The 24,199-nt window shown below is 42.8% G+C and overlaps 1 protein-coding gene across 1 annotated transcript in view; it reads right to left on the reverse strand.

Moving 5' to 3' along the window:
- Positions 1-24,199, reverse strand: part of TMEM132B (transmembrane protein 132B) — a 690,505-nt gene that overhangs the window by 524,110 nt on the left and 142,196 nt on the right. Inside the window, exon 2 of the mRNA XM_075833460.1 lies at positions 51-936. Within this exon, the coding sequence (XP_075689575.1) occupies positions 51-936 (886 nt within the window). The remainder of the gene's footprint in view (positions 1-50; positions 937-24,199) is intronic.

Here is a 24,199-nt window from a genome sequence, read left to right on the forward strand (position 1 = left end):
GAAAATGCATGGTGAGAAAATCTCAACCTCCCCCATACTATACAGCATACCTCAACATGAACTGATGGATCACGGAGCTTCCTGCCACTGATACAAAGAATGTCACCATGTCTCCTACTTTCACTGGACCAGGTGGGTATCGAATCTGAATATTGTTATCCACTGGTAGTACAGACATTCTCATGGTATCTTGAGTGGGATAAACAATCACACTGCCAAGTCTTTCCATTGTACTTGAGACTTTTTGGTCAGTGTCTTTGTTGGGTTGAATCCTATTTGACAATTTTGTTTCCTCTGAAGAACATTCTTCATCTTCTCTGGTGGTATATACAATGTAGTGCAGTTCAACTGGTATTCCTTGTGGAGGTACTGAGTATACATGACCATCTGTGGGAGAAGATGTACTTAACCAACTAGGCAAAAACTCTAGCTCTGCTACACATAACCCCAGCTTTCCTTTCAGTCTACAACTTGCTGAAAGTTCCCGGTTTTCTAAGACAGCAACCATTCCGACACATGGCAAAATCTCTGATGGATGATAGTCCTCCCAGTCCTTTCCTGTAATATAAAATATAGCCTGCACTTTGGGTCTGTCAGAATATATCGAGCTCTCTATTATGTGGGGCTTTAACTGCCAGTTAAATGTAAATCTGTTGGTAGAACTGAAAGTACTTGAGGTAATGATCAAATTTTTTGGCACTGATTGCTCTGCTGAATAGGGTCCATAGGTGGCATTTATTGCCGGTGGCACCTTGGCTTTATATATGAAAAGTGGTTCTGTTCGGGACTGTAAGCTTGAGTTCTTCATGAGATCTTGATTAGCCTCCTTAAGGAAGAAGGAAACTTCAGAATTGCAAACGTGATAGCTCACTGGTAGATACACGGGGACAGATGAGAACCGCTGTATACTGTCCATTGTCACCCGACTTTCTGCCACTGTATAAGAGAAAACAAAATGTAAAGGTTAACAAATAGAAAAACATTGATGTTTTCATCATTAAATAGACTGGTGTTCCTTTTTTTTAATAAATCATGATGGGGTTGACTGAGATTAGAAAGGTCACCTTATTTTACCAGAACCACTCTTGTCCTTGTGCTGTGTGTATTTTGCAGCTCAGCCCATCTTAAGTGAGTTGCAATACCAGGCACAGCCCTTGGACAAGAGTGGCGCTGTGGACAAAATCTAAATCAAACTCTCATCAAAATCAAAGAATACCTTGGCATGCTGAACTGAGACAAGACAGAAAGAGGCAACCGTCCCGTACATGGCTAAAGCAATTCTCCCACCAAAAGGGATTGGTTAAACTGAAAAACCCTTGAAAGATTTGTCTATATCGTTCTAAAGAATAACATTGTCAATGTATGTGCATGTTTTTGTACTTCTTTGTCTCTCGTAGGTTTTGGTCTTGCCTCTTAGGAAATTCCAAATAGATAAATGTAATAAAACAAAATTCTGTCAGAACTTAAAAATAATGTGGCATCCACAAATTCTGTTTACTATGCACTTAATCTACCTTATGTATTTTCAGCACTATTCCTAGTAATACTACACTAGATTATTTCTCGTAAGAATGCATACTACCACTAAGCACACTATAATTAAAATGGATGTAATAGTATAAACATATGATGGCTTTAAAAGTGTTTTCAAATATGTATCCCGTCATTTTATCGGTTTCCCATTTCTAGGTTTCTCATAACTGTCACACAGTATTCCAAATACTGCAGTGCTCAGCAAAGTATATTTACCCAATACTATCACCCGTAAATCTTGTACATGAAATTAAATGCTGTTTTATTGACAAAAATCATTGTGATCTATAATGTGTGTAGATCGCTCTGTATTTCTATCTCTCCAATGAACATAATTTATATGATCCGTGATATATAAAAGCAATTGCATTGGATATTACGATACAAGCCCGTACAACATGATTAAATCACTTTTATTGGGCATTGTTAACTACCACACCAGAGGCGACAATATCTGAGCGGAGGGTTAATCATTATTATTTGCTGTCTTGCAAAGATTCCAGAGACAAGATTTTTATTTTACAGGTACAAATATCCATTAGTCACTTTGAGCATATATATATATATATACCTCATTTTAAACGTGATGAAACAAACAGAGGTAACTGCCATTGATGAGTGGACACTGTCAGATTATTTTTGTCCCTGTAAAATACATTAGCTGAGAGTTGCTTTACCAAGATGGTATTTCTTCAGTTAGTTTCATTATAGTCAAAATATCATAAACCAGATAAAGAGAAGGAAAATAAGGGAAATGCTCTTAACCAGTTCAGGATCGGGCTATTTTGAGCCTTTAGGACCAGAACCCGTTTAGCCCTTTTTAGCACGTGTTAGTTAAATGGCTATAATTTTTTTATTTGTTGGGCTAACGACGTGATTTTTGCGATGTTTTTTCTGTAGACAATGCAGGTTTCTTTTTTATCGTTTTTATACACATCCTTTTCGCTATTTTAGAATTGTTTTTGCTATTTTAGAATTTTTAGGCTTAAAGTTTTGAAATAATAGTAAAAAAAAATAAGCTTTTTTACGTTTCAGCTATTTTTTTTTGTAATAACATAGTTTTACCCTAAAATAGACCTTTTATTTGTGATCGTCATTGTCTACCGTAAATTGTAATATATTACAAGTCTATATTAGGGTAATTGGGTCCGGGCTAGCGTTCCGAAAATGATTGGCGGGGGGGGGAATGTTTTTTTGGGGTGGGTATTTTATGTGTATTTATTATTAATTTATTTTTGCACTTTACTTTTTTTTTTTTATTACTATGGTCTGTCCATCAAAGGTAAAAAAAAACCTTTGGGTAACTTTATATGTTTTTTTTCTTTCTTTTACACCATCTTTTCCACTGTAACTGGGGCTGCACAGCAGCCCCAGTTACAGGGGAAATCAGCCCTCTCATAGTGACTATTGTCACTAATAGGGCTGTGCTGGGTCTAGTAAGACCCATCAGCAGTCTGTCAGTAACGGCACCCGGCCATCATGTGACCAGTCACATGAACACCGGGAGGAATAGAGACAGCAGCTTCTATCCTCTCCTCAGGGTCCCCAGCAGTCACTGCGTCGCGGGAAAAAATAATAGTAAAAAAATAAGCTTTTTTACGTTTCAGCTATTTTTTTTTGTAATAACATAGTTTTACCCTATCGACATGCCCTATCTTCGGGCGTTTAAGTCTCTGACCTCCCATTGACATGCTTGACACCTCTAAGGTATTTCAAAAAAGATAAGATAAAATATAATTTCAATATACCTCATCATTTCCACCAACGTCTGCGGTCAGGAGACTGCTGGTCTGCCCCCAAAAACATTAGATTGTCAGTGAATCCTGCCCAAATTAGCAGGATCCATCAACATTTATCTAATGTGTATTGGCAGCTTTACCTTAGAAAAACTCTTCCTAAAGTCCCTATGACGAGCAATGCAAACGACATTAGGAAAGGGAATGACTGGAGTATGATCACAATAGTTTTTTCGCGCCATTTCTTATAATGATAAATCAGAGCGGAAATGCAACGTTTGAGAACTTTTTCAACAGATCACATAACTTTTTGTAGGTATCTATACTGCATCTCCATGATCCATAGGATAGGTGATAATTGTTAGACTGGTGGGGCCCGAGTGCTTAAAGGGGAACCCCATTCTCTAGTCCTTCTGTGGCGGACAGGAATTGTTTGTTTTTCAGCTGTTTCTATAACTCCCATAGCAGGCTGTGCAGATGCTTGGTCATCACTCTATACAATTGCTCCCCACCATCTGCAGGAGAAAGAACAAGGAAGAGTGGTCTCCATACTAGCCAATGGTCTCAGTAGTCAGACTCCCATCGATTAACCTTTATTTACAGTAGCTAACATGTTGTAGAAGATAAAGAGTAATTTCTTTATTTGATGCAGTAGGACAGTAAGTTATGACAAAAATAACTATTTAAAATGAAAACTTTTAAAAATTAATTCCCTCAGCCAGCTAAAGTATTAAGAAAAAAGCAAATGCTATGTAGTAAAACTAACAAAAGAATAACAAATTCTCATCAGAAAAGCTCAGAACTGGCACAACGAAACTGTAAATCAGCCCATTTTGTATGTTTTGTTAATGTCTTACTGATATTTGGTTTATATCTAAATGTCCTAAATATCACCTGGAAATATCTACAAGATATACACACGGAATCCAATTGCAATGCATTAACTAGTACTATCCAGTAGGGTTTTATGTCTGCAGATGTTCTTGCAATGGCAGACGTGTGACAAATAATTCCTTTCAAACGAAATAGCAATATATGTAATACACACCCAAAGTAGGCCCAACATATCCACTATAAAAGATAATGCACTTGAGTCACACATATAGAGGTGGTTGTATATTTGCTTTATTCTTCATTACAGCATTTGTCCACTCCAATTCTCAAAACATGCTCTTTATATAAGTTTGGATGTTTTCCTAAAATGATTTAGAAAATTTCACGCATAATTTCACCCAGACTATAAAACTTGAAATGTTCCTCTTCTCTTACACTACAAAATCTAGAAATATTGTAAAATAGAATTTAACGGAAAAAAAAAAGCTAAATGTCCATCCAATCTGTATTTTTTTGTGAGAATACTATTATACATAATATGCATCAATATTTTTTTTTCTATAATAATTATATACAGTTACAAGAATGACCTGGATTTTTGCATCGATTACTAATATAATGAGGTCTGATTGTTATCTAAGTCCCAATTATAGACGAACACAACAGTGGCGTAACTACCGCTGTAGCAGCCATAGCGGCTGCTACGGGGCCCACGGCATGAGGGGGCCCGCGCCGCCCGGTCTCTAACATTTATGGGCCGGGCGGCATGGGCCCTCTCATGCCCAGTGGCGTCACTAGCACCGGAGGGGACCCTGGTGCTAGCGATAGCCACCCCCTCTTGCAGTAATTGTACCTGCGTCTATAGCACTAAATTGAGCTGTATTTGTTCTGGTGTTGTATATATGTACTGAGCTTGGTTTTGGGGCTGTATATATGTGCTGAGCATTGTTCTGGTGCTGTATATATGTACTGAGCTTTGTTCTGGTGCTGTATTTATGTATTAAGCTTGGTTCTAATGCTGTATATATGTACTGACCTTGGTTCTGGGGCTGTATTTATGTATTGATCTTTGTTCTGGTGCTGTATATATGCACTGAGCTTTGTTCTGGGACTGTATATATGTACTGAGCTTTGTTTTGGTGCTGTATATATGTAATGAGCTTGGTTCTGGGGCTGTTATACGTACTGAGCTTTGTTCTGGTGCTGTATTTATGTACTGAGCTTTGTTCTGGTGCTGTATTTATGTATTGAGCTTGGTTCTAATGCTGTATTTATGTATTTAGATTTGTTCTGGAGCTGTATATGTGTACTGATCTTGGTTCTGGTGCAGTATATATGTACTGATCTTGGTTCTGGGGCTGTATTTATGTATTGAGCTCGGTTCTGGTATTGTATATATGTACTGACCTTGGTTCTGGTCCTGTATATATGTCAGAGCTTTGTTCTAGTGCTGTATTTATGTTCTGAGGTTGGTTCTGTTGCTGTATATATGTATTGAGCTTGGCTCTCGTGTCGTACATATGTATGAGCTTGGTTCTGGAGCTGTAATTCTATAGAATATATTTATAATAACAAAATTGCAGGGCAGATGGAAATGTTTTTAATTGTATATTTAATGGGAACCTGTCTGGTAGTTTAAACCCCTTGAACCACCACCATGCGGTAATACGTGACCTGACAATATTTCCAAATGTATAAAATCAACTTTTAAAACATCGCACACTATATGCTAATTACTCATTAAAGGGTCATAGGAAGGTGACGCTATTCTGATGAGTTTCATCGTCCTGCCTCCAAACCACCTTTCCATGTTTAATTGACATCCCCATGGCTGATACAACTTTCAACTTTCTCAGATGCGTCATTGCCTTGTTTTACTTTGGCATGCACCGTGCAGCGATGTGTACTCTGCCCGGCTTCATCGCTGCACTGCGCATGCCAAGGGAGTACAAGGCAATGGCGCATCCGCAAGAGTTTGAGGAGGCTGGTAGTGATGTAGAACAGCCAGGGGAATGTCAATCAAAATCTGTGGGGCGCCATTTTAATTTTCGCCTCAGGCAGCAGAAAAGCTAGAATTGGCCCTGAGGCTGCAGGCCACTTTAGGCCTGCAGCCTATAAGGTGCTGGAAAGACTCCCTGCGCAGGCCGGTGTGATGATGTCCAGAGCCAAGGACAGCAGGTGCAGTGATTTAAGTAACTGTAGTGTGAGCTGTCCTGAGTAGTACCAGGAATAGTAGATGTAGTAGAGCTGGAACTGCATGGACGGAGGTCAGACCGCAGCCTGGAGTGAATGGAGCGGTAACGTGAAGAGGTAAGTATGAGTGGAGGAAAGAGAGGTGCGGTGGTTGCCGCTACAGTACGCCCCCTCTTCTTTGGTTTGTCAGGGAATTTCAGTTAGAAACTCTTAGAAGAGAAGGAGCATCAATATTCTCTTCAGGTTCCCACGACCTCTCCTCAGGACCAAAACCCGTCAAAATCTAGTCAACTAAAAAAAACAGTTTACCTATGGATCGTTTAGCATCGGAGATCTCATTTACTTCAAACTCAGGGTTAGTAGTGGAAGAAGTAGAAGGGGAATTCTTCTTAGAATATTGGTTGAAGACCAGAGGTTTGAGTAGGGATACACGAAAGAAGTGGTATTGTTTTATCTAGATTTATAAAACAAGATGATATTTAGATACACACACAGTCTTCCCTTGCAATCCACACTGATATTCCTGGTAGCAATGTTAATGGGTAGTTTGGCATTATTATCACTGCATGATAGTAATATTGGATAGCAAGTAATTTACAAGGCAAATTGTGTCCTTTAATAGTGTAGTATTGGGGGTCATCTGTGCTAAAATCAACCTGGACCCGCATTGGATAAATTTAATAATTCACATTAATTGTCCATTAATAAAGTTTATTATTTTATTATATCAATTTTGTTCATTTGAACAGTCTTTCCTTTTTCTTCCACTCTCCCTAACCAATACTGGGATACAAAGAATTTTGAATCCTTAATGAAGTAGGCAGTTGTAGTTTATATGCCACAGGGTTAATTTGTTTTAAGATGGGGTACGGACCCAGAAAACGTGGAGCCAGTTTATAGGAAGGAACTCTGAGACAGATGAACTTAGAGGATAACCATACTTTGTCTCCCTGTAAAAAATTTGGGGAAATCATGCATCTCTTGTCAGAACAGTCTTTGAACCAAGAGACTGCTAGGGCAATAGCTTTATTAGCGTCCTGCTAGTTTTTAAAAAACTGAGTGTGGGTTAGACTGGCCGCTGGAACCTGAGAATCAGTTGGTATAGGAAGCAGTATTCTGGGATGTTGCCCATAGACCAAGAAAAAAGGTGAAGATTAAGTAGACTCCCCGACGTGATTGCTATAAGTAAACTCCGCTAATGGTAAGAGCTCAAACCAATTGTTTTGTAAGGGAGAAATGAAACTGCGGAGATAGTTTTCTAGAATATGATTAATCCGCTCTACTTTACCATTGGATTGCGGATGGTAAGCCGAGGAGAAATCCAATTTGATTTGTAAAAGACTGCAGAGGGCCCTCCCGAATTTAGAAGTAAACTGCACTCCCCTGTCAGAAACAATGTTGGTAGGAAGACGAAAAATATGTCTTATGAATAGAGTAACGAGTTGTGCTGCTGATGGAAAGCCAGGAAGAGGAGTAAAATGCGCCATTTTAGAGAACCGGTCTACTATGACCCAGATAACCGTACATGTGACTGATTTTGGAAGGTCCGTAATGAAGTCCATGGATATGTGTGTCCTTGGGGAGTCCGGTATGGGTAGAGGAAGTAGTAAACATGGTTTTAAGCGAGTAATCTTGTTTTGAGCACAAGTGGTGCAAGCAGTGAGAAAATCTTTTGCGTCTTGGGACAAACTAGGCCACCAGTAATGCCTGGAATTGAGCCCTAGAGTCTTATGGATACCTGGATGACCAGGGATTTTAGAGGTGTGGCCCCAACGGAGGATTTGTTTCCTGGAAGAAAGCGGAATGAAAGCCTTACCCGGAGGGATGTTCAGGATGTCGACAGGAGACACTGAGAGGAAGAGTTTAGGGTCTATAATGAACTGAGGTTCCGGAACCTGGTTCTCGAGATCAAAAGACCGGAATAGAGCATCCGCTTTAATATTCTTCTCTGCAAGAAGGAAGTGTAACAAAAAATTAAAGCGAGAAAAGTACAAAGACCAGCGTGCCTGTACAGGATTTAACCTATGAGCAGTCCAAAGGTAGAACAGATTTTTGTGGTCTGTAAAAATAGTAACTGGATGAAGAGTTCTCAAGAGCAGGTTTAAATTGCTATGAGTTCATGATCTCCTATGCCATAGTTCCTTTCAGCAGAAGAAAAGGTCTTAGAAAAAAAACGCATATTTGATTCTTACCATACTCTCTCCTCTGGGAAAAAACGGCACCTACCCCAACTGACGAGGCATCCACTTCCAAAAAAAGTTTTGAAGAGTCCGGCCGATGGAGGAGAGAAGCAGAAGCAAAAGCCTGTTTTAGTTTTGAGGCGGATTCAGCCTCAGGGGTCCATTCTTTGGCATTGACTCCCTTTTTTGTGAGGGAAGAGATAGGTGCTGTAAGGGAAGAAAAATGAGAGAAGAATTGTCGGTAATCATTTGCGAAACCCAAAAACCGCTGGATGACTTTAAGCCCTTGAGGACGAGGCCACTTGAGCACGGCAGACAATTTGGTGGGGTCTATCCGTAGTCAGAGATAATGTGTAACGTCCACGGCTGCGGGCCGTCGGGTTTACTCACCCCCTAACGCCCGCAGCCATGGATCCGTGAGCGCTGGTCCCTGTCTCCTTCCCAGGAGACGCCAGCGCTCACTTCTGCTCCGTCCTGCTGTGTCCCGTAGGGTGCGCACGCTCGCTCGCGGCCTTAAAGGGCCAGCGCGCGCACAAATTAATCGTCATCATCATCAACTGCCACTATTTCCTGGTCTATAAGAAGGCCCCTGGCCTTTTAATCCTTGCCTGAGCGTTGTTAGTCTATCCCAGTCTGTCTCGCAAATGGTCCCTTAGTTTTTCCCGTTCCTGCTGTTACCCGTACCCTGTTGCCCGTTCCTGTATTCTACTATCTGCCACATCCAGTGTCGTCTGCCACGTCCAGTGTCGTCTGCCACGTCCAGTGTCGTCTGCCACGTCCAGTGTCGTTTGCCACGTCCAGTGTCTTCTGCCACGTCCAGTGTCTTCTGCCACGTCCAGTGTCTTCTGCCACGTCCAGTGTCTTCTGCTTCATCGGATACTGCCCGCCACGTCTGGCGCACCAGCCTCCATCCGTGCTGAAGCCACAGCCACCGTCCGGACTATTTCAGGTACCCAAGCGTTACTGTCTGCCATTGACTTTCGTATAGACTGTGACCTGGTCAGCTGCCTCCCCGCTACGGCAGAGCGGCCTAGTGGGTCCACATACCCTGTGTCCGTGACATAATGTAACCTAGGACAGGCAAGCTCGTTTTCTCAAAGACACACTTTTCGAGCTTGGTGTACACTTGATTATCTCTGAGGTGTTGGAGGACCTGTCAAACCTGTCTACAGGGAGTCTGAACGTCAGGAGAAAGAATTAGAATGTCATCCAGATACACGACAACACAAACATAAAGAAGGTTTCTGAAAATATGTTTTGAATACTTTGAGGGGTGCAGTTTTAAAATAGGGTCATTTATGGGGGTTTCGAATATACAGTGGATTCGAAAAGTCTTCAGGCCCTTTCATTTTTTTCATATTTTGTTATGTTGAGGCCTTCTGCTAAAATTTTAAAAAAATCAAGTTTTTCCCCATCATTCTGCACTCAATACCACATAATGACAAAGTGAAAATTGAGAATTTTAGAAACATTTGCAAAGACATGGACATAAGTATTCAGGCCCTTTACTATGACACTTGAAATTTAGCTCTGGTGGCCTACCATTTCTCTAGATCATCTTTGAATTGTTTCCACACCTTGATTGGAGTCCACCAGTGGTAAGTTCATTGGATTGGACATGATTTGGAAAGTCCCCTGTCTATATAAGGTCTCACAGCTTACAATGCATATCAGAGCAAAAACCATGCCATGAAAACAAAAAAACTGCATGTGGAGCTCAGAGACAGGATTGTGTGGATGCACATATCAAGGAGAAGGGTACAAAAAAATTTAGGCTGCACTGAAAGTTCCTAAGAGCACAGTGGTCTCCATAATTCTTAAATGGAAGAAGTTTGGAACAACTAGAAATCTTCCTAAGTAATCAGGGCCTTGGTAAGAGAGATAACCAAGAACCCAATGGTCATTCTGACTGAGCTCCAAAGATCTTATGTGCAAATGGGAGAAACTTCCAGAAGGTCAACCATCACTGCAGCGCTCCACCAATCTGGGTTTATGGCAGAGTGGCCAGAAACAAGCCTCTCCTCAGTAAAAGACACATGAAAGCACCTAAAGTACTTTGCAAAAAAAAGCACCTAAAGTACTCTCAGACTGTGATAAACAAGATTCTGTGGTCTGATGAAACCAAGATTGAACTTTTTAGCCTCAATTCTAAGCGTCATGTCTGGAGGAAACCAGGCACTGCTCATCACCTACCAAATACCATCCCTACAGTGAAGCATGGTGGTGGCAGCATCATGCTGTGGGGGTGTATTTTAGAGACTAGAACAGGGAGACAGGTGAGGGTTGAGGGAAAGATGAATGGCGCAAAGTACAGAGATATTCTTAATGAAATTCTGATCCTGTGCTGTGCTGTGGACCTTAGACTGGGACGAAGGTTCACCTTCCAACAAGACAATGACCCTAAGCACACGGCCAAGTCAACACAGAAATGACTTATGGACAACACTGTGAATGTCCTTGATTTGCCCAGCCAGAGCCTTGACTTGAGCCCAATCAAACATCTCTGGGGAGACCTGAAAATGGCTGTTCACCGACTGTCCCCATCCAAACTGACAGAGGTTGAAAGGATCAGCAGAGAAGAATGGCAGAAAATCCCCAAAACCAGGTGTGCAAACCTTGTGGCATCATACCGAAGAAGATTGGAGGCTGTTATTGCTGCCAAAAGGTGCTTCAACTAAGTACTGAGTAAAGGGTATGAACACTTATGTCAATGCAATATTTTAGTTTTTCCTTTTCAAAAATTAGCAAATATTACTAACATTCTGTGTTCACGTTGTTATTATGGGGTATTAAGTGCAGAATGACAGGGAAAAAGTTGATTTTTTTTTTATTCTAGCACAAGGCCTCAACATAACAAAATGTTATGCCCCTCAAAGCCACTGAACTGGTTGCTAAAAAAAATAATCTTTTGAAATTTTCTTGAAATTTCTTCTAAGCTTATAAGCCTTGTTGAGTCCTATAAAATTCAAAGGATGTTCAAATAAACAATGCTAATTTAAGTAGACAAATGGGATATGTGAAAGAGTAACTATTTTGTGTGGTATTACTATCTGTCTTACAAGCAGATGCATTTAAATTTAGAAAAATGCTTATTTTTGCAAATTTTCTCAAAATGTTGGTGTTTTTCACAAATAAACGCAGTATGTATCGACCAAATTTTACCTCTGACATAAAGTACAATATGTCACGAGAATACAATCTCAGAATTGCTTGGCTAGGTAAAAGCATTTCAAAGTTATTACCACATAGGCTGGATTCACACGACCATGTTACGTCCGTAATGGACGGAACATATTTCAGCCGGAAGTCCCGGACCGAACACAGTGCAGAGAGCCGGGCTCCTAGCATCATAGTTATGTACGATGCTAGGAGTGCCTGCCTCGCTACAGAACAACTGTCCCGTCCTGAAAACATGATTACAGTACGGGACGGTTGTCCTGCAGCGAGGCAGGGACTCCTAGCATCGTACATAACTATGATGCTAGGAGCCCGGCTCCCTGCACAGTGTTCGGTCTGGGATTAGCGGCCGAAATTCGTTCCGTCCATTACGGACGTAACATGGTCGTGTGAATCCAGCCATAAAGTGACACGTCAGATTTGAAAAACGAGGTTCTGTCAGGAAGGTCAAATGTGGCTGTAGCGGGAAGGGGTTAAAAAAACATATACCTTGACATATCCATTTTTTTTTTTTTTAATTTGCAGTACTGAATAGCAGGGTAGACCACATTCTTTAACACTGTAAAGAAACAGTATCTAAATGTTAACCCATCAAATGTATGCAAAAAGGGAGATCTTTTGGCATATACGTTTGGCTCATAGAAACCTATGGGTATGTCATGTTTGAGTATGATACATTTGAAACTTTTTATTTTTAATAACCAAACAATTCCTTTAGCTGTAGCCCACAAATGTGCTCTGAATAGAGTCTAACAATCCCACTACATGTTTCTTTCTGACAGCTGGAAAAATGGTGAGAGAGAAGCACTCATTGTTAGGGTATGTTCACACGGCAGCGTCCGTAACGGCCGAAATTACGGGGCTGTTTCCAGGAGAAAACAGCCCCGTCATTTCAGCCGTAACGGCATGTGAAGGCGCGTGAACGCCACGTCCATTACGGACGTAACTGGAGCTGGTTTTCCATGGAGTCCATGGAAAATGGCTCCATTTACGTCTGAAGAAGTGACATGACACTTTGGCGCCGGCGTCTATTTACGCGCCGTCTTTTGACAGCGACGCGTAAATATACGCCTCGTGTGAACAGACAAACGTCAGCCCATTGCTTTCAATGGGCAGATGTTTGTCAACGCTTTCAAGCCGTATTTTCGAACGTAATTCCAGGCGTAAAACGCACGAATTACGTCCGTAAATAAGCCGTGTGAACAAACCCTTAAAGATTTCCTTCTACATGGCATGTGCAAGCCCATATGTGGCGCACTGCAAGGTGCTAGAGCATGTTACCTGTATTTAACTACATAAGTAATAAAATATACAGAATTCACACTTATCTCCTATCCCTATGGTTCCCAACCCATCCTATGAAGCCCTACTAATAACCCTAAAGCTCGATGCAGAAGTAGGCATGGTAGATTAATTTTCCTTTCCCGCAGCACAGTAAAACCTCTTGCTGCTGCGATCCTTCGTGAAACCTTTCCAGGCTCCATAGTACAACAGAGTATAGCAGAACCTGCCTGGAGAACACGGTCCTAGGCATTCATTTTTTATATGCGTGGCCCAAGACAGTGGATAGAGTTGATGACTGGAGCTTTGTAATAGACCCTGCTACTCCCTGCTAATGTTATTCTACACAGCTTGCCTAAATATATTTTTATTATATTGGTCCATTTAATTCATAAAATTCATTCTAGTCTCTGCCAAAGCTGCTCGATTGAATATTAAATCTGACACATCAAAGTCAAGTAAAAGTAAACCAGCCAATGCTATGAACCCCAAAAGATACAGTTATTTTTGGATATTAGACAGAGAATATTCAGTAGTCTGATAACAGCCTCTATCTTAACAGAGTAACCTGTCGCTTTACAATTATTTAATCACACTTCCTTGACAATTATAAAGCGAAGGTGGACTTACCAATAGTGGCAGAATGCTGATTATCTCAATGGCAAAAAATCCATGACTAGAAAAAAACCAATAAGTGCGGTCCTTGTTCTAATGGTAACTCTTTAGCGCTACTGCAGAGCTGTATACCACAGTGCTGTGGTAAAGGAATAGCAACACCGTCTGAAGCATTCAACTCGTAATGATAATTATTACGCATTAATGGGCATTAAGATCCCGGTCAGTCAATTGGTTATAATATTGCACAGGAAATTTTATTGCAATCATGTGCATTGTATAGTGTATTACATTGCCATGTGACTAGTGTATCTGATAATCAACTATACTTAGGCTCTGTTCATTCGATAAGGAAAAAAAATATACTTAGGCTGTTCACACTAGCATCCTGGCTTCTGTTTATAACAGAGCTATGACCACTTTTATAGATAAGTTTTTAAACATATCCGGATGGACCCCATTGACTTTAATTGGGGTCTATCGGGGTTACAGTATTATTGACAGCAAGAATAGTGCTGCAGGTTGCATTATTTATGCCATTTAACGAAAATCCCAACCGAACCCTGCGGCACAAGTGTAAACATAGCATTACATAACTGCTTACTTAATTATTTATATGTTAATAATTATTTTAATCTAATTTGATTCTAATTTTGGTTTAACACCTTTGGGGCTTTTAGAACCCATTAACAGTTTTCCAAAGGGTCATGGTATTACTGGTTATTTATGGCGTTATAGTTATTGATTCTTTTTTTATTATTGCAATTATTAACGTTTCTTAGCCGTACAGTCACCTATAATCAACTAAAAACAATTCTATTTTATAATGTATCTGATGTTTCCCAGTTTTTAAGTTTCCTAAATTACTCTTAGGGGGAAATTTATTAACCTTTCTGTGCGAGTTTTCTGGTGTAGAAAAGTTGAAATAGAACTAAAAGTCACAATTTGAAGGGAAAATTGTGACATTTGAGGAGTTTACACCATTCAAGCCACTTTTGACAAAAAGTGAGTAGAGCTAGGGGGAAACTGGTGGGGCCACCCACGGCTTGATAAATTTACTATGGAATACGTCAGAAACTGGCGTAAGTTACAGTGGATTGTACGCCAGGTACTAGCTGGCGTAGATTTAACTCTGTGGGGCAAAACAAGGTAGAGGCCCGTGCTGGGCCCCGTACATCCCCCCTGATCAGACTACATGCCCCCTCCAATCGGACGATTAATTACATAAAAACATTTTTTATTTACCTCACCACTCCCGGCAGTATCACAACATTCTATGTGACGCAGCACTGATGACAGTGAGTGCTGTATTACATATAAGGCCATGACGCTGCTCGGCATCAGGACCTTGTATGTGCCGCAGCCTGCTGTGAGAGCCTAAGGGGATCGGGGGGAGGAGTGGAGCGGTGAAGTGAGTCAATTTTTTATTTTATTTTTTTCAATCGGTGAGCAAAGAAGGATGGAGCCTAGCTACATCCTGCGACTGCGATTGTTACGCCACAATTGTGGCCCATGGCCAGCCGAAATATGCGACACATATATATAAATAAATGTTTTGCATCTTACTCCAGCAAACTGTTTATTAAGACTGGCATATGAAATGCCAGTCTTAATAAATCTCCCTCTTAGGTTTTTTTCTATTATTCAGTAATCATATATGCCAAAATCCACTTACCGAAAGTAACAGATCCTTGCAAATTGCAATTCTGATGGAAAATCATATTACAATAATCCATCGTCTAATCCAAGATTATTACATTCACCTTTATACAAGAATAAAAATTAATGTCCTCAGCTAGAATAAGTATGGCAAGAATGTATCACTGAAGACTAAATAGACATTATAATTAACTCTGGCTGAATAAATCTACATTTAACATTCAGCAGTAATTTGCCTAGTAATACCTTTCGCTGAGAGTCAATGTGAAGATATGACTGGATTAACATCATGTATAAGTCCTGCCATTGTTACAGTAATTAATTTGAAAGCCTGACAAGCTATGTGTAAAAGTAATCTAATACCCACAAGTCCTGAGAATTATCCTGGGAAGTGACACAGTGCTACACTATCTAATACAACAAAGGTGTGAGCCCCTGTGAATCTCGTAGACGAAGCAATTCAGAATGATTTCTGCCTCTATACATACATCCAATAAGAAATCGCATTGACTGGGAACTGATACATAAGCATCATATGAATGCCAACACTGACAGGTAGATTTATTCGGCAATATCTACCAAGATAAATTATGTTCATGTATTTTTTTGGTGGTAGAGTACACTTGTTAATTTATATACACCTCGCTGATTTATCATATATTATTACATACATCCAGACCTGCTAGTTTGTTTGTTTATCTCTGCATAGCTTTTCACCTCATGTGTCTAGTTGATTTGATTAATAGCTGAACGAGCTTAATTAGGCCTAGATCTGAGCATCTACTCCCCTATAAATTTAGATGTAGCATATGGGGAAGGCACTCGTGCAGGGGGGCACGACGGCAGAAGTCATCTCTGTCTAAGTGTCATATTGTCAAAGTGTCCTGGCAGTTATACATGGCAGTTGCACAGGGTCAGTGACAGGTAAGCTGCATTACCAAACCAGACAAACTAGCCCACGCTCTCAATATTAGATTTCTAACTATCTGTAAACAAAGATGTTTGCCACCGCTCTCATCATTATAGCTGCTCTTGGTTTTCAATCCTATCACCCATTTAAGACTTGCCCAAAAACAGTCTACATCAGTCCCTCTCTCCTTGCCTCGCCCATGTACAGCTCCCATTCACTATTCACTTTCCTCAGTCAACTTAACCCATCTCATCCCACTGCCCAACATAAAAATCACTCTCATAAATCACATAACCATCTGCTGTCTCTCTCCATTCTCCTGCTATTAGCTGCAGGGGACATCTCTCCCAACCCTGGGCCTCCCTTTTCTTCTGCCAAGCTCAACCACTTACCTGCCACACATAGAAACCCTGCAAATCTTCTTGCCATTCCTTGTATGTCTTCTCCTGTCTCTTTTAACTGTGCTCTCTGGAACTCTCGGTCCGTGTGCAACAAACTCACCTTTATTCATGACTTATTCCTTTCTAACTCTCTCAACCTTCTGGCTCTTACAGAAACATGGCTACACCTGTCTGACACTGCTTCCCCTGCTGCTCTATCTTATGGTGGTCTCCAGTTCTCTCATGCCCCCAGACCTGAGAATAGGCAGGGTGGAGGAGTAGGTATACTTCTTTCTCCACACTGCACTTTCCAGGTCATTCCCCCGGTCCCCTCACTCACATTTCCCTCTTTTGAAGTCCACACCCTCAGACAGTGGCGGACACAGACTGCAAAAGGCCCCTGTGCAGATAATGTGCCAGGGCCCCCCCCCCCCCCCACCCCGCAAACTTCTCATGGCCGACGGTCCGCTTTCAGCTGCATCGCTGGGTCTCCTAAGTGACCCAACAATGCAGCACTAGCAGCCGGGGCGTCACTAAGGCTGGGTTCACACACACACTATTTACGGACGTAATTTGGGCGTTTTAGCATTGAATTACATCCGAAAATGCGGCTCAAAAGCGTCGGAAAACATCTGCCCATTCATTTGAATGGGTCTTACGATGTTCTGTGCCGATGGTCATTTTTTTTTACGCGCCGCTGTCGAAAGGCGGCGCGTAAAAAACTGCCTGTCACTTCTTCAGATGTAAATGGAGCCGTTTTCCATGGACTCCATGGAAAACCAGCTTCAATTACTTCCGTAGTGGACGCAGCAAAAGACGCCTGCACATGCCATTACGGCTGAAATTACGGTGCTGTTTTCTCCTGAAAACAGCACAGTAATTTCAGCCGTAACAGACGCTGCCGTGTGAACATACCCTCAGGGCTTAAAATGTCCGGGAAATAGCCCCAATACATATGTGTCCGCCCCAAAAAAAAGTGTGTGTATAGGAGACAGCATAGCATATCTATAGCACTACGACCCTATAAACTATGGATAGGATTAGATACAGTGGCTGAGCAGACAGTATCACACATGATAGGATTAGATACAGTGGCTCAGAAGGCAGTATCACACATGATAGGATTAGATACACAGCTCAGCAGACAGTATCACACATGATAGGATTAGATACAGTGGCCCAGCAGACAGTATCACACATGATAGGATTAGATACAGTGGCTCAGCAGACAGTACCACACATGATAGGATTAGATACAGTGGCTCAGCAGACAGTACCACACATGATAGGATTAGATACAGTGGCTCAGCAGACAGTATCACACATGATAGGATTAGATACAGTGGCTCAGCAGACAGTACCACACATTATAGGATTAGATACAGTGGCTCAGCAGACAGTATCACACATGATAGGATTAGATACAGTGGCTCAGCAGACAGTATCACACATGATCGGATTAGATATAGGGCCCAGCACAGTATCATACATGATTGGATTAGATACACAGCTCAGCAGACTGTATCACACATGATAGGATTAGATACAGGGCCCAGCTCGCTGACATTGCGGCTCCAGCGCTGGACCCAGGAAAGGTAAGAATAATAATTTTGCTTCTTTATGTGTTACTGATTATTTTGGTGTGTTTGTGTTTTTTTTACAGGTTCGGTTGTTGGACTTCGGATACGAGGACTTCAATGACGGCGTTTTTTTTATTCTCAATAAAATGGTTAATGAGGGTTGTGTTTTTATTTCAATAAAAAAAATTTCTATGTGCTTGTATCTTTTTAAACTTTATTATCACCGCCTTAGTAATGGCCGCTGGCTGATTGACAACCTCCATTACTAAGGCGAGGCTTAATGTTAGCCGGTGCAGAGTCTACACTAACCCCCATTATTACCCCGGTACCCACCGCCACCAGGGGTACTGGGAAGAGCCGGGTACAAACCAGTACCCGACCAGCTGTAGTGACGGGCAGGCACCGGGGTGGCCGCAGGCTGGTAGTATTAGGCTGGGGAAGGCCATAAACAGTGGCCCTTCCCACCCTTGTAATGCTGCCTGCTGCTGCTGTGTTGTATCTGGCTGGTTATGAAAATTGGGGGGGACCCGACATCGTTCTTTCCAATTATTTTTTAAATGACGTGGCGTCCCCCCCATTTTCATAACCAGCCAGATACAATAAAGCAGCAGCAGCCTAGCATCACCAGGGTAGGAAGGGCCACTGTATCTGGCCTTTCCCCTCCTGATAATACCAGCCTGCGGCCACCCCAGTGGCCGACCATCACTACAGATGGTCAGGTACTGGATCGTACCCGGCTCTTCCCAGCACCCCTGGTGGCGGTGGGTACCGGGGTAATAAAGGGGGTTAGTGTTAGCCTCTGCACCGGCTAACACTAAGCCCTGCCTTAGCAATGGATGCTGTCAATCAGCCGGCGGCCATTACTAAGGCGGTAGTAATATAGTTTAAAAAAAAACACAAAGACATAGAAAAAATATTTTATTGAAATAAAAAAAAAAAACACAACCCTCATTAACCATTTTATTAATAAAAAAAAAAGCTGTCATCGAAGTAGTCCTGGAATCCGCCGTAGTCCAACGACCGAACCTGTAAGAAAACACACAAAAAATGATTAGTAACACATGTGTTAGGGTATGTGCACACACACTAATTACGTCCGGAATTGACGGACGTATTTCGGCCGCAAGTACCGGACCGAACACACTGCAGGGAGCCGGGCTCCTAGCATCATAGTTATGTACGACGCTAGGAGTCCCTGCCTCGCTGCCGGACAACTGTCCGGTACTGAAAACATGATTACAGTACAGGACAGTTGTCCCACAGCGAGGCAGGGACTCCTAGCGTCGTACATAAGTACGACGCTAGGAGCCCGGCTCCCTGCAGTGTGTTCGGTCCGGTACTTGCGGCCGAAATACATCCGTCACTTACGGACGTAATTAGTGTCTGTGCACATACCCTAAGGCTTAGATACAGGGCCCATGTGTGATACTGTCTGTGGGACCCTGTATCTAAGCCTACCACAAGGTAGGCTTAGATACAGGGTCCAGCAGACAGTAATCTTATACAGTATAAGATTACTGTGTGCTGGGGCCCTGTATCTAAACCTACAGTGTGGTAGGCTTAGATACAGGGCCCAGCAGACAGGATCACGCATGGGCCATGTATCTAAGCCTACCATGTGATTGGCTTAGATACAGGGCCCAGCAGACAGCATCACACAATCTGTGATCCTGTCTCATGGGCCCCCTAAGCCTGCTACATCGTAGGCTTAGGGGTTGTGCAGTCCCTAAACATTGATGGCCTATCCTCAGGATAGGCCATCAATAGCTGATGTGTCGCCCGGGACCCGCAAATCAGCTGTTTTGAAGGGGCCGCAGCACTCGTACGAGAGCTGCTTCCCCTTCATTTCACTACTCGCCCACACTGTGAATCGCCGAAACCGATTCACAGTGTGACCGGAATGAAGTGACAGGAATGAAGGGGAGCAGCTCTCGTACGAGTGCTGCGGCCCCTTCAAAACAGCTGATTGGCGGGTCCCAGGAGTCGGACCCCGCCAGTCAGGGCTATCTTACCTTCCTCTTCGGCCGCGGCGGGAGTTCTGTCGTCTCGATGCTGTGCGCGGCGCATAGCGCTGTGACGTCATGTGCTGCGCACAGCGCCTGACGTCAGGACCTCCGCTGCGATCCGGAACCAGGAAGGTAAGTAAAGTATGTTACTATAGTAACAGGGGCCCGCGGCCCGAGTTACTATAGTAACTTTTTATTGATGTGGTGCGGGGGGCCGTGGGCCCCCCTGGCTTCGGGGCCCGGTCGCAATTGCGACCGCTGCGACCCCTATAGCTACGCCAGTGGTCCACGGGCCTCTGTCTCAGTCCTCAGCATCGCGCAGCTGAGAACTGAGTCGGCCAGCAGAGGAACGGGCCCCCTTCCCACGCGGGGCCCTTGTGCAGCTGCACCGGCTGCACATGCGGTATGTCCGCCCCTGCCCTCAGACTCTTTCACCCTTTTCCCCTCCGAGTGGCAGTTGTCTACCGCCCACCGGGCTCACCCCGCCAATTCCTGGATCATTTTGCTGCCTGGCTTCCACAATTTCTATCCTCTGAAACACCCACTCTCATCATGGGTGACTTCAACATCCCCATTGATAACCCAATCTCCTCATCTGCCTCCCAGTTTCTATCTTTAACCTCGTCCCTCGGTCTGTCACAACTTACTAACTCTCCTACACATGAAGACGGGCATTCACTTGACCTGGTCTTCTTCCGGCTCTGCTCAGTTTCTGACTTTATTAACTCTCCTCTCCCGCTTTCTGACCACAATCTTCTCTGCTTTACTATCAAATATTCTCTGCCTCCTCAGGTCATCCCTACGTATCAGACATACAGAAATCTACATGCCATTAACACTGTGAAACTCATAGACAGTCTACAGTCCTCATTGTCCCCTATCTCTTCCCTCTCCTGTCCCAATCTGGCTGCCAAACTTTATAATAACACTCTCAAAAATGCATTGGATGAAGCAGCCCCCACTACACTCCGAACCACCCGACAAAGACGACGACAACCCTGGCACACGCCTCAATCCCGCTTTCTTCACCGGTGCTTGAGATGTGCTGAACGACTGTGGAGAAAATCGCATTTGGATGCAGATTTCCTCCATTACAAATTTATGCTCAAAACTTACAACTCTGCCCTTCACCGCGCCAAACAAGTCTACTTCACTTCTCTCATCTCCACACTATCTAATAATCCAAAACGCCTCTTTGATACTTTTCACTCCCTCCTTAGTCCTAAAGTGCAGACGCCAATCACAGATCTCAGTGCTGAAGACCTGGCCAATTATTTTAAAGTTAAAATTGACAACATCCGGCATGATATTATCTCCCAGTCCCCTAGTAACATCGATCCCCTTCCCCCCCGCACTCCCTCTTCTTCACTCTCAGCATTTGACCCAATAACTGAAGAAGAAGTCTCGAGGCTCCTCTCTTCTTCTCGTCCTACTACCTGCCCTAGTGATCCTGTCCCCTCACACCTCCTCCAGTCCCTCTCCCCAGCTGTCACTAGTCACCTCACTAAAATATTTAACCTCTCTCTTTCCTCTGGTATCTTTCCCTCCGCTTTTAAACATGCCATTATAAACCCATTATTGAAAAAACCAACACTTGACCCATCCAGCGCTGCCAACTACCGACCAGTCTCTAATCTGCCCTTCATCTCCAAACTCCTGGAACGCTTGGTCTACTCTCGCCTTATCCGCTATCTCTCTGCTAACTCCATTCTTGACCCCTTACAATCTGGTTTCCGCACTCTACACTCCACAGAAACTGCCCTTACTAAAGTCTCAAATGATCTCTTGGCGGCTAAATCGGACCGTAAATCCTCTCTCCTGATTCTTTTGGATCTCTCTGCAGCCTTTGACACTGTAGACCACAAACTCCTACTTAACATGCTCCACTCTATTGGCCTCAAGGACGCGGCTCTCTCTTGGTTTTCCTCCTATCTCTCTGACCGCTCATTCAGTGTGTCATTTGCTGGTTCCACCTCTTCTCCTCTTCCCCTTGATATCGGGGTTCCTCAGGGATCAGTCCTAGGTCCACTCCTCTTTTCTCTCTACACAGCTCCTATTGGACAAACCATCAGCAGATTTGGCTTCCAGTACCATCTCTACGCTGATGACACCCAATTATATACCTCTTCCCGTGACATCACCCCTGCTCTAATACAGAACACCAGTGATTGTCTGTCCGCTGTCTCTAACATCATGTCCTCTCTCTATCTGAAACTGAATCTTTCTAAAACTGAGCTCCTTGTGTTCCCACCATCTACTAACCTCCCTAAACCTGATGTCTCCATCTCTGTGTGTGGCACTATCATAACTTCTAAGCAGCACGCCCGCTGTCTCGGGGTTATTTTTGACTCAGATCTTTCCTTTACTCCTCACATACAATCACTTTCACGCTCCTGTCATTTTCACCTCAAAAACATCTCCAGAATCCGCTCTTTTCTTACGGAGGAAACTGCCAAAACTCTCATTGTTGCTCTGATTCACTCTCGTCTTGACTACTGTAACTCATTACTAGTCGGTCTTCCCCTCACTAAACTCTCCCCTCTCCAATCTATCCTCAATGCAGCAGCCAGGCTCATCTTTATGACCAATCGCTACACCAACGCCTCTAATCTGTGCCAGTCACTGCACTGGTTGCCCATCCCCTTCCGAATAAAATTCAAACTTATTACTCTCACCCACAAAGCTCTCCACAGTGCTGCACCTCCTTACATCTCCTCCCTCATCTCTGTCTACCACCCTACTCGGGCTCTACGTTCTGCCAACGACCTTAGATTAAAATCCTCCATAATCCGAACCTCCCACTACCGTCTCCAGGATTTCTCTCGTGCTGCACCCGTCCTCTGGAATGTGCTACCCCAGACAATCAGATTAATTCCCAATATCCACAGTTTTAAACGTGCCCTGAAAACACATCTATTTAGACAGGCCTATAACATTCCCTAATCTGACTCCTTTCCATGGCCCTCCATTTAGATTAGTCATCAGAATAAGATTCCCTCACACTCCTTCTCTTCATGTCCGTCATACACGGATAGTGGCTGGTGACCGGCTCATGCAGCTTTATGTTACCACCGCATGTGTATAAAAATGGCCGGACTATTGTGCAGAACAAACACTGTTACACTTTGTGTCTCCCTTATGTCCTCATAGATTGTAAGCTCTTGCGAGCAGGGTCCTCACTCCCCAGGTTTGAATTGTAAATGAACTTTGTCACTATGTAATGTCTGATATTGTTTGTTTCATGTTCCCTCTAAATTGTAAAGTGCTGCGTAATATGTTGGCGCTATATAAATAAAGATTATTATTATTATTATTATACACATATTCTCATGTATTCTCAAATAAAATTAAAAAAAATATCTGAACTTGTAAATCATTGAATTTGGTTCTGTCAAGATGATAGAAACTGCTGTATATAATTTGTATGTTTTTTAAGTGTCAACAAAAATGGCCAATGTTATAGCTTCCATAAAGGATGTCCGAGCTAATGACTTAGGTCCCATGCACATGACTGTAAAAAATCTCCGTAATTGCGGACCGTAATACGGTCCGCAATTATGGTCCCATTCAGTTCTATTGGCTGCGGACACCTTTCCGTATCGCTACAGATAGGTGTGCGTGCCGGAGAACTGTGCTGGGAATTATGGAGTATGTCCTATTTTCCGTATTTTACAGGCCGTTCTCCCATACTTTGTATCTGAGAATGGGCCGAAAATGCGGGCTGCGGTCCGCGGCTGTCGGCGGATCACACACACACAGATTTGATGCTGTTTTTGTGGCAGTTTTAAGGGGGTTTTACACTGGGTGATTATCGGGCAGACAAGCACTGCCGCAAAAATTGCATTAAAATTGTGTGTGTAATCCTGGCCTTAGGGAAAAAAAATCTCACGAGACTAACGATTGTTGCACAGACTTCCAATATTTGAGCATTTTCTGCAGTTATTGAATGTCAATTTTTTATTCCCATAGAGAATGACATTTGAGTTACATAAGATTTTAAGTCACAGTACAGTCCTAGCCTAAGGGAACAATACAAGCTAGCATAGGCAATGTATAATAGCGTCCTTGTAAACGGACTCTGCTCCTTCAATCCCTGTTTGCCGTTCATTGACCAC

The sequence above is a fragment of the Rhinoderma darwinii genome, chromosome 1 (assembly GCF_050947455.1).
Source record: "Rhinoderma darwinii isolate aRhiDar2 chromosome 1, aRhiDar2.hap1, whole genome shotgun sequence".
Classification (NCBI taxonomy): Eukaryota; Metazoa; Chordata; class Amphibia; order Anura; family Rhinodermatidae; genus Rhinoderma; species Rhinoderma darwinii.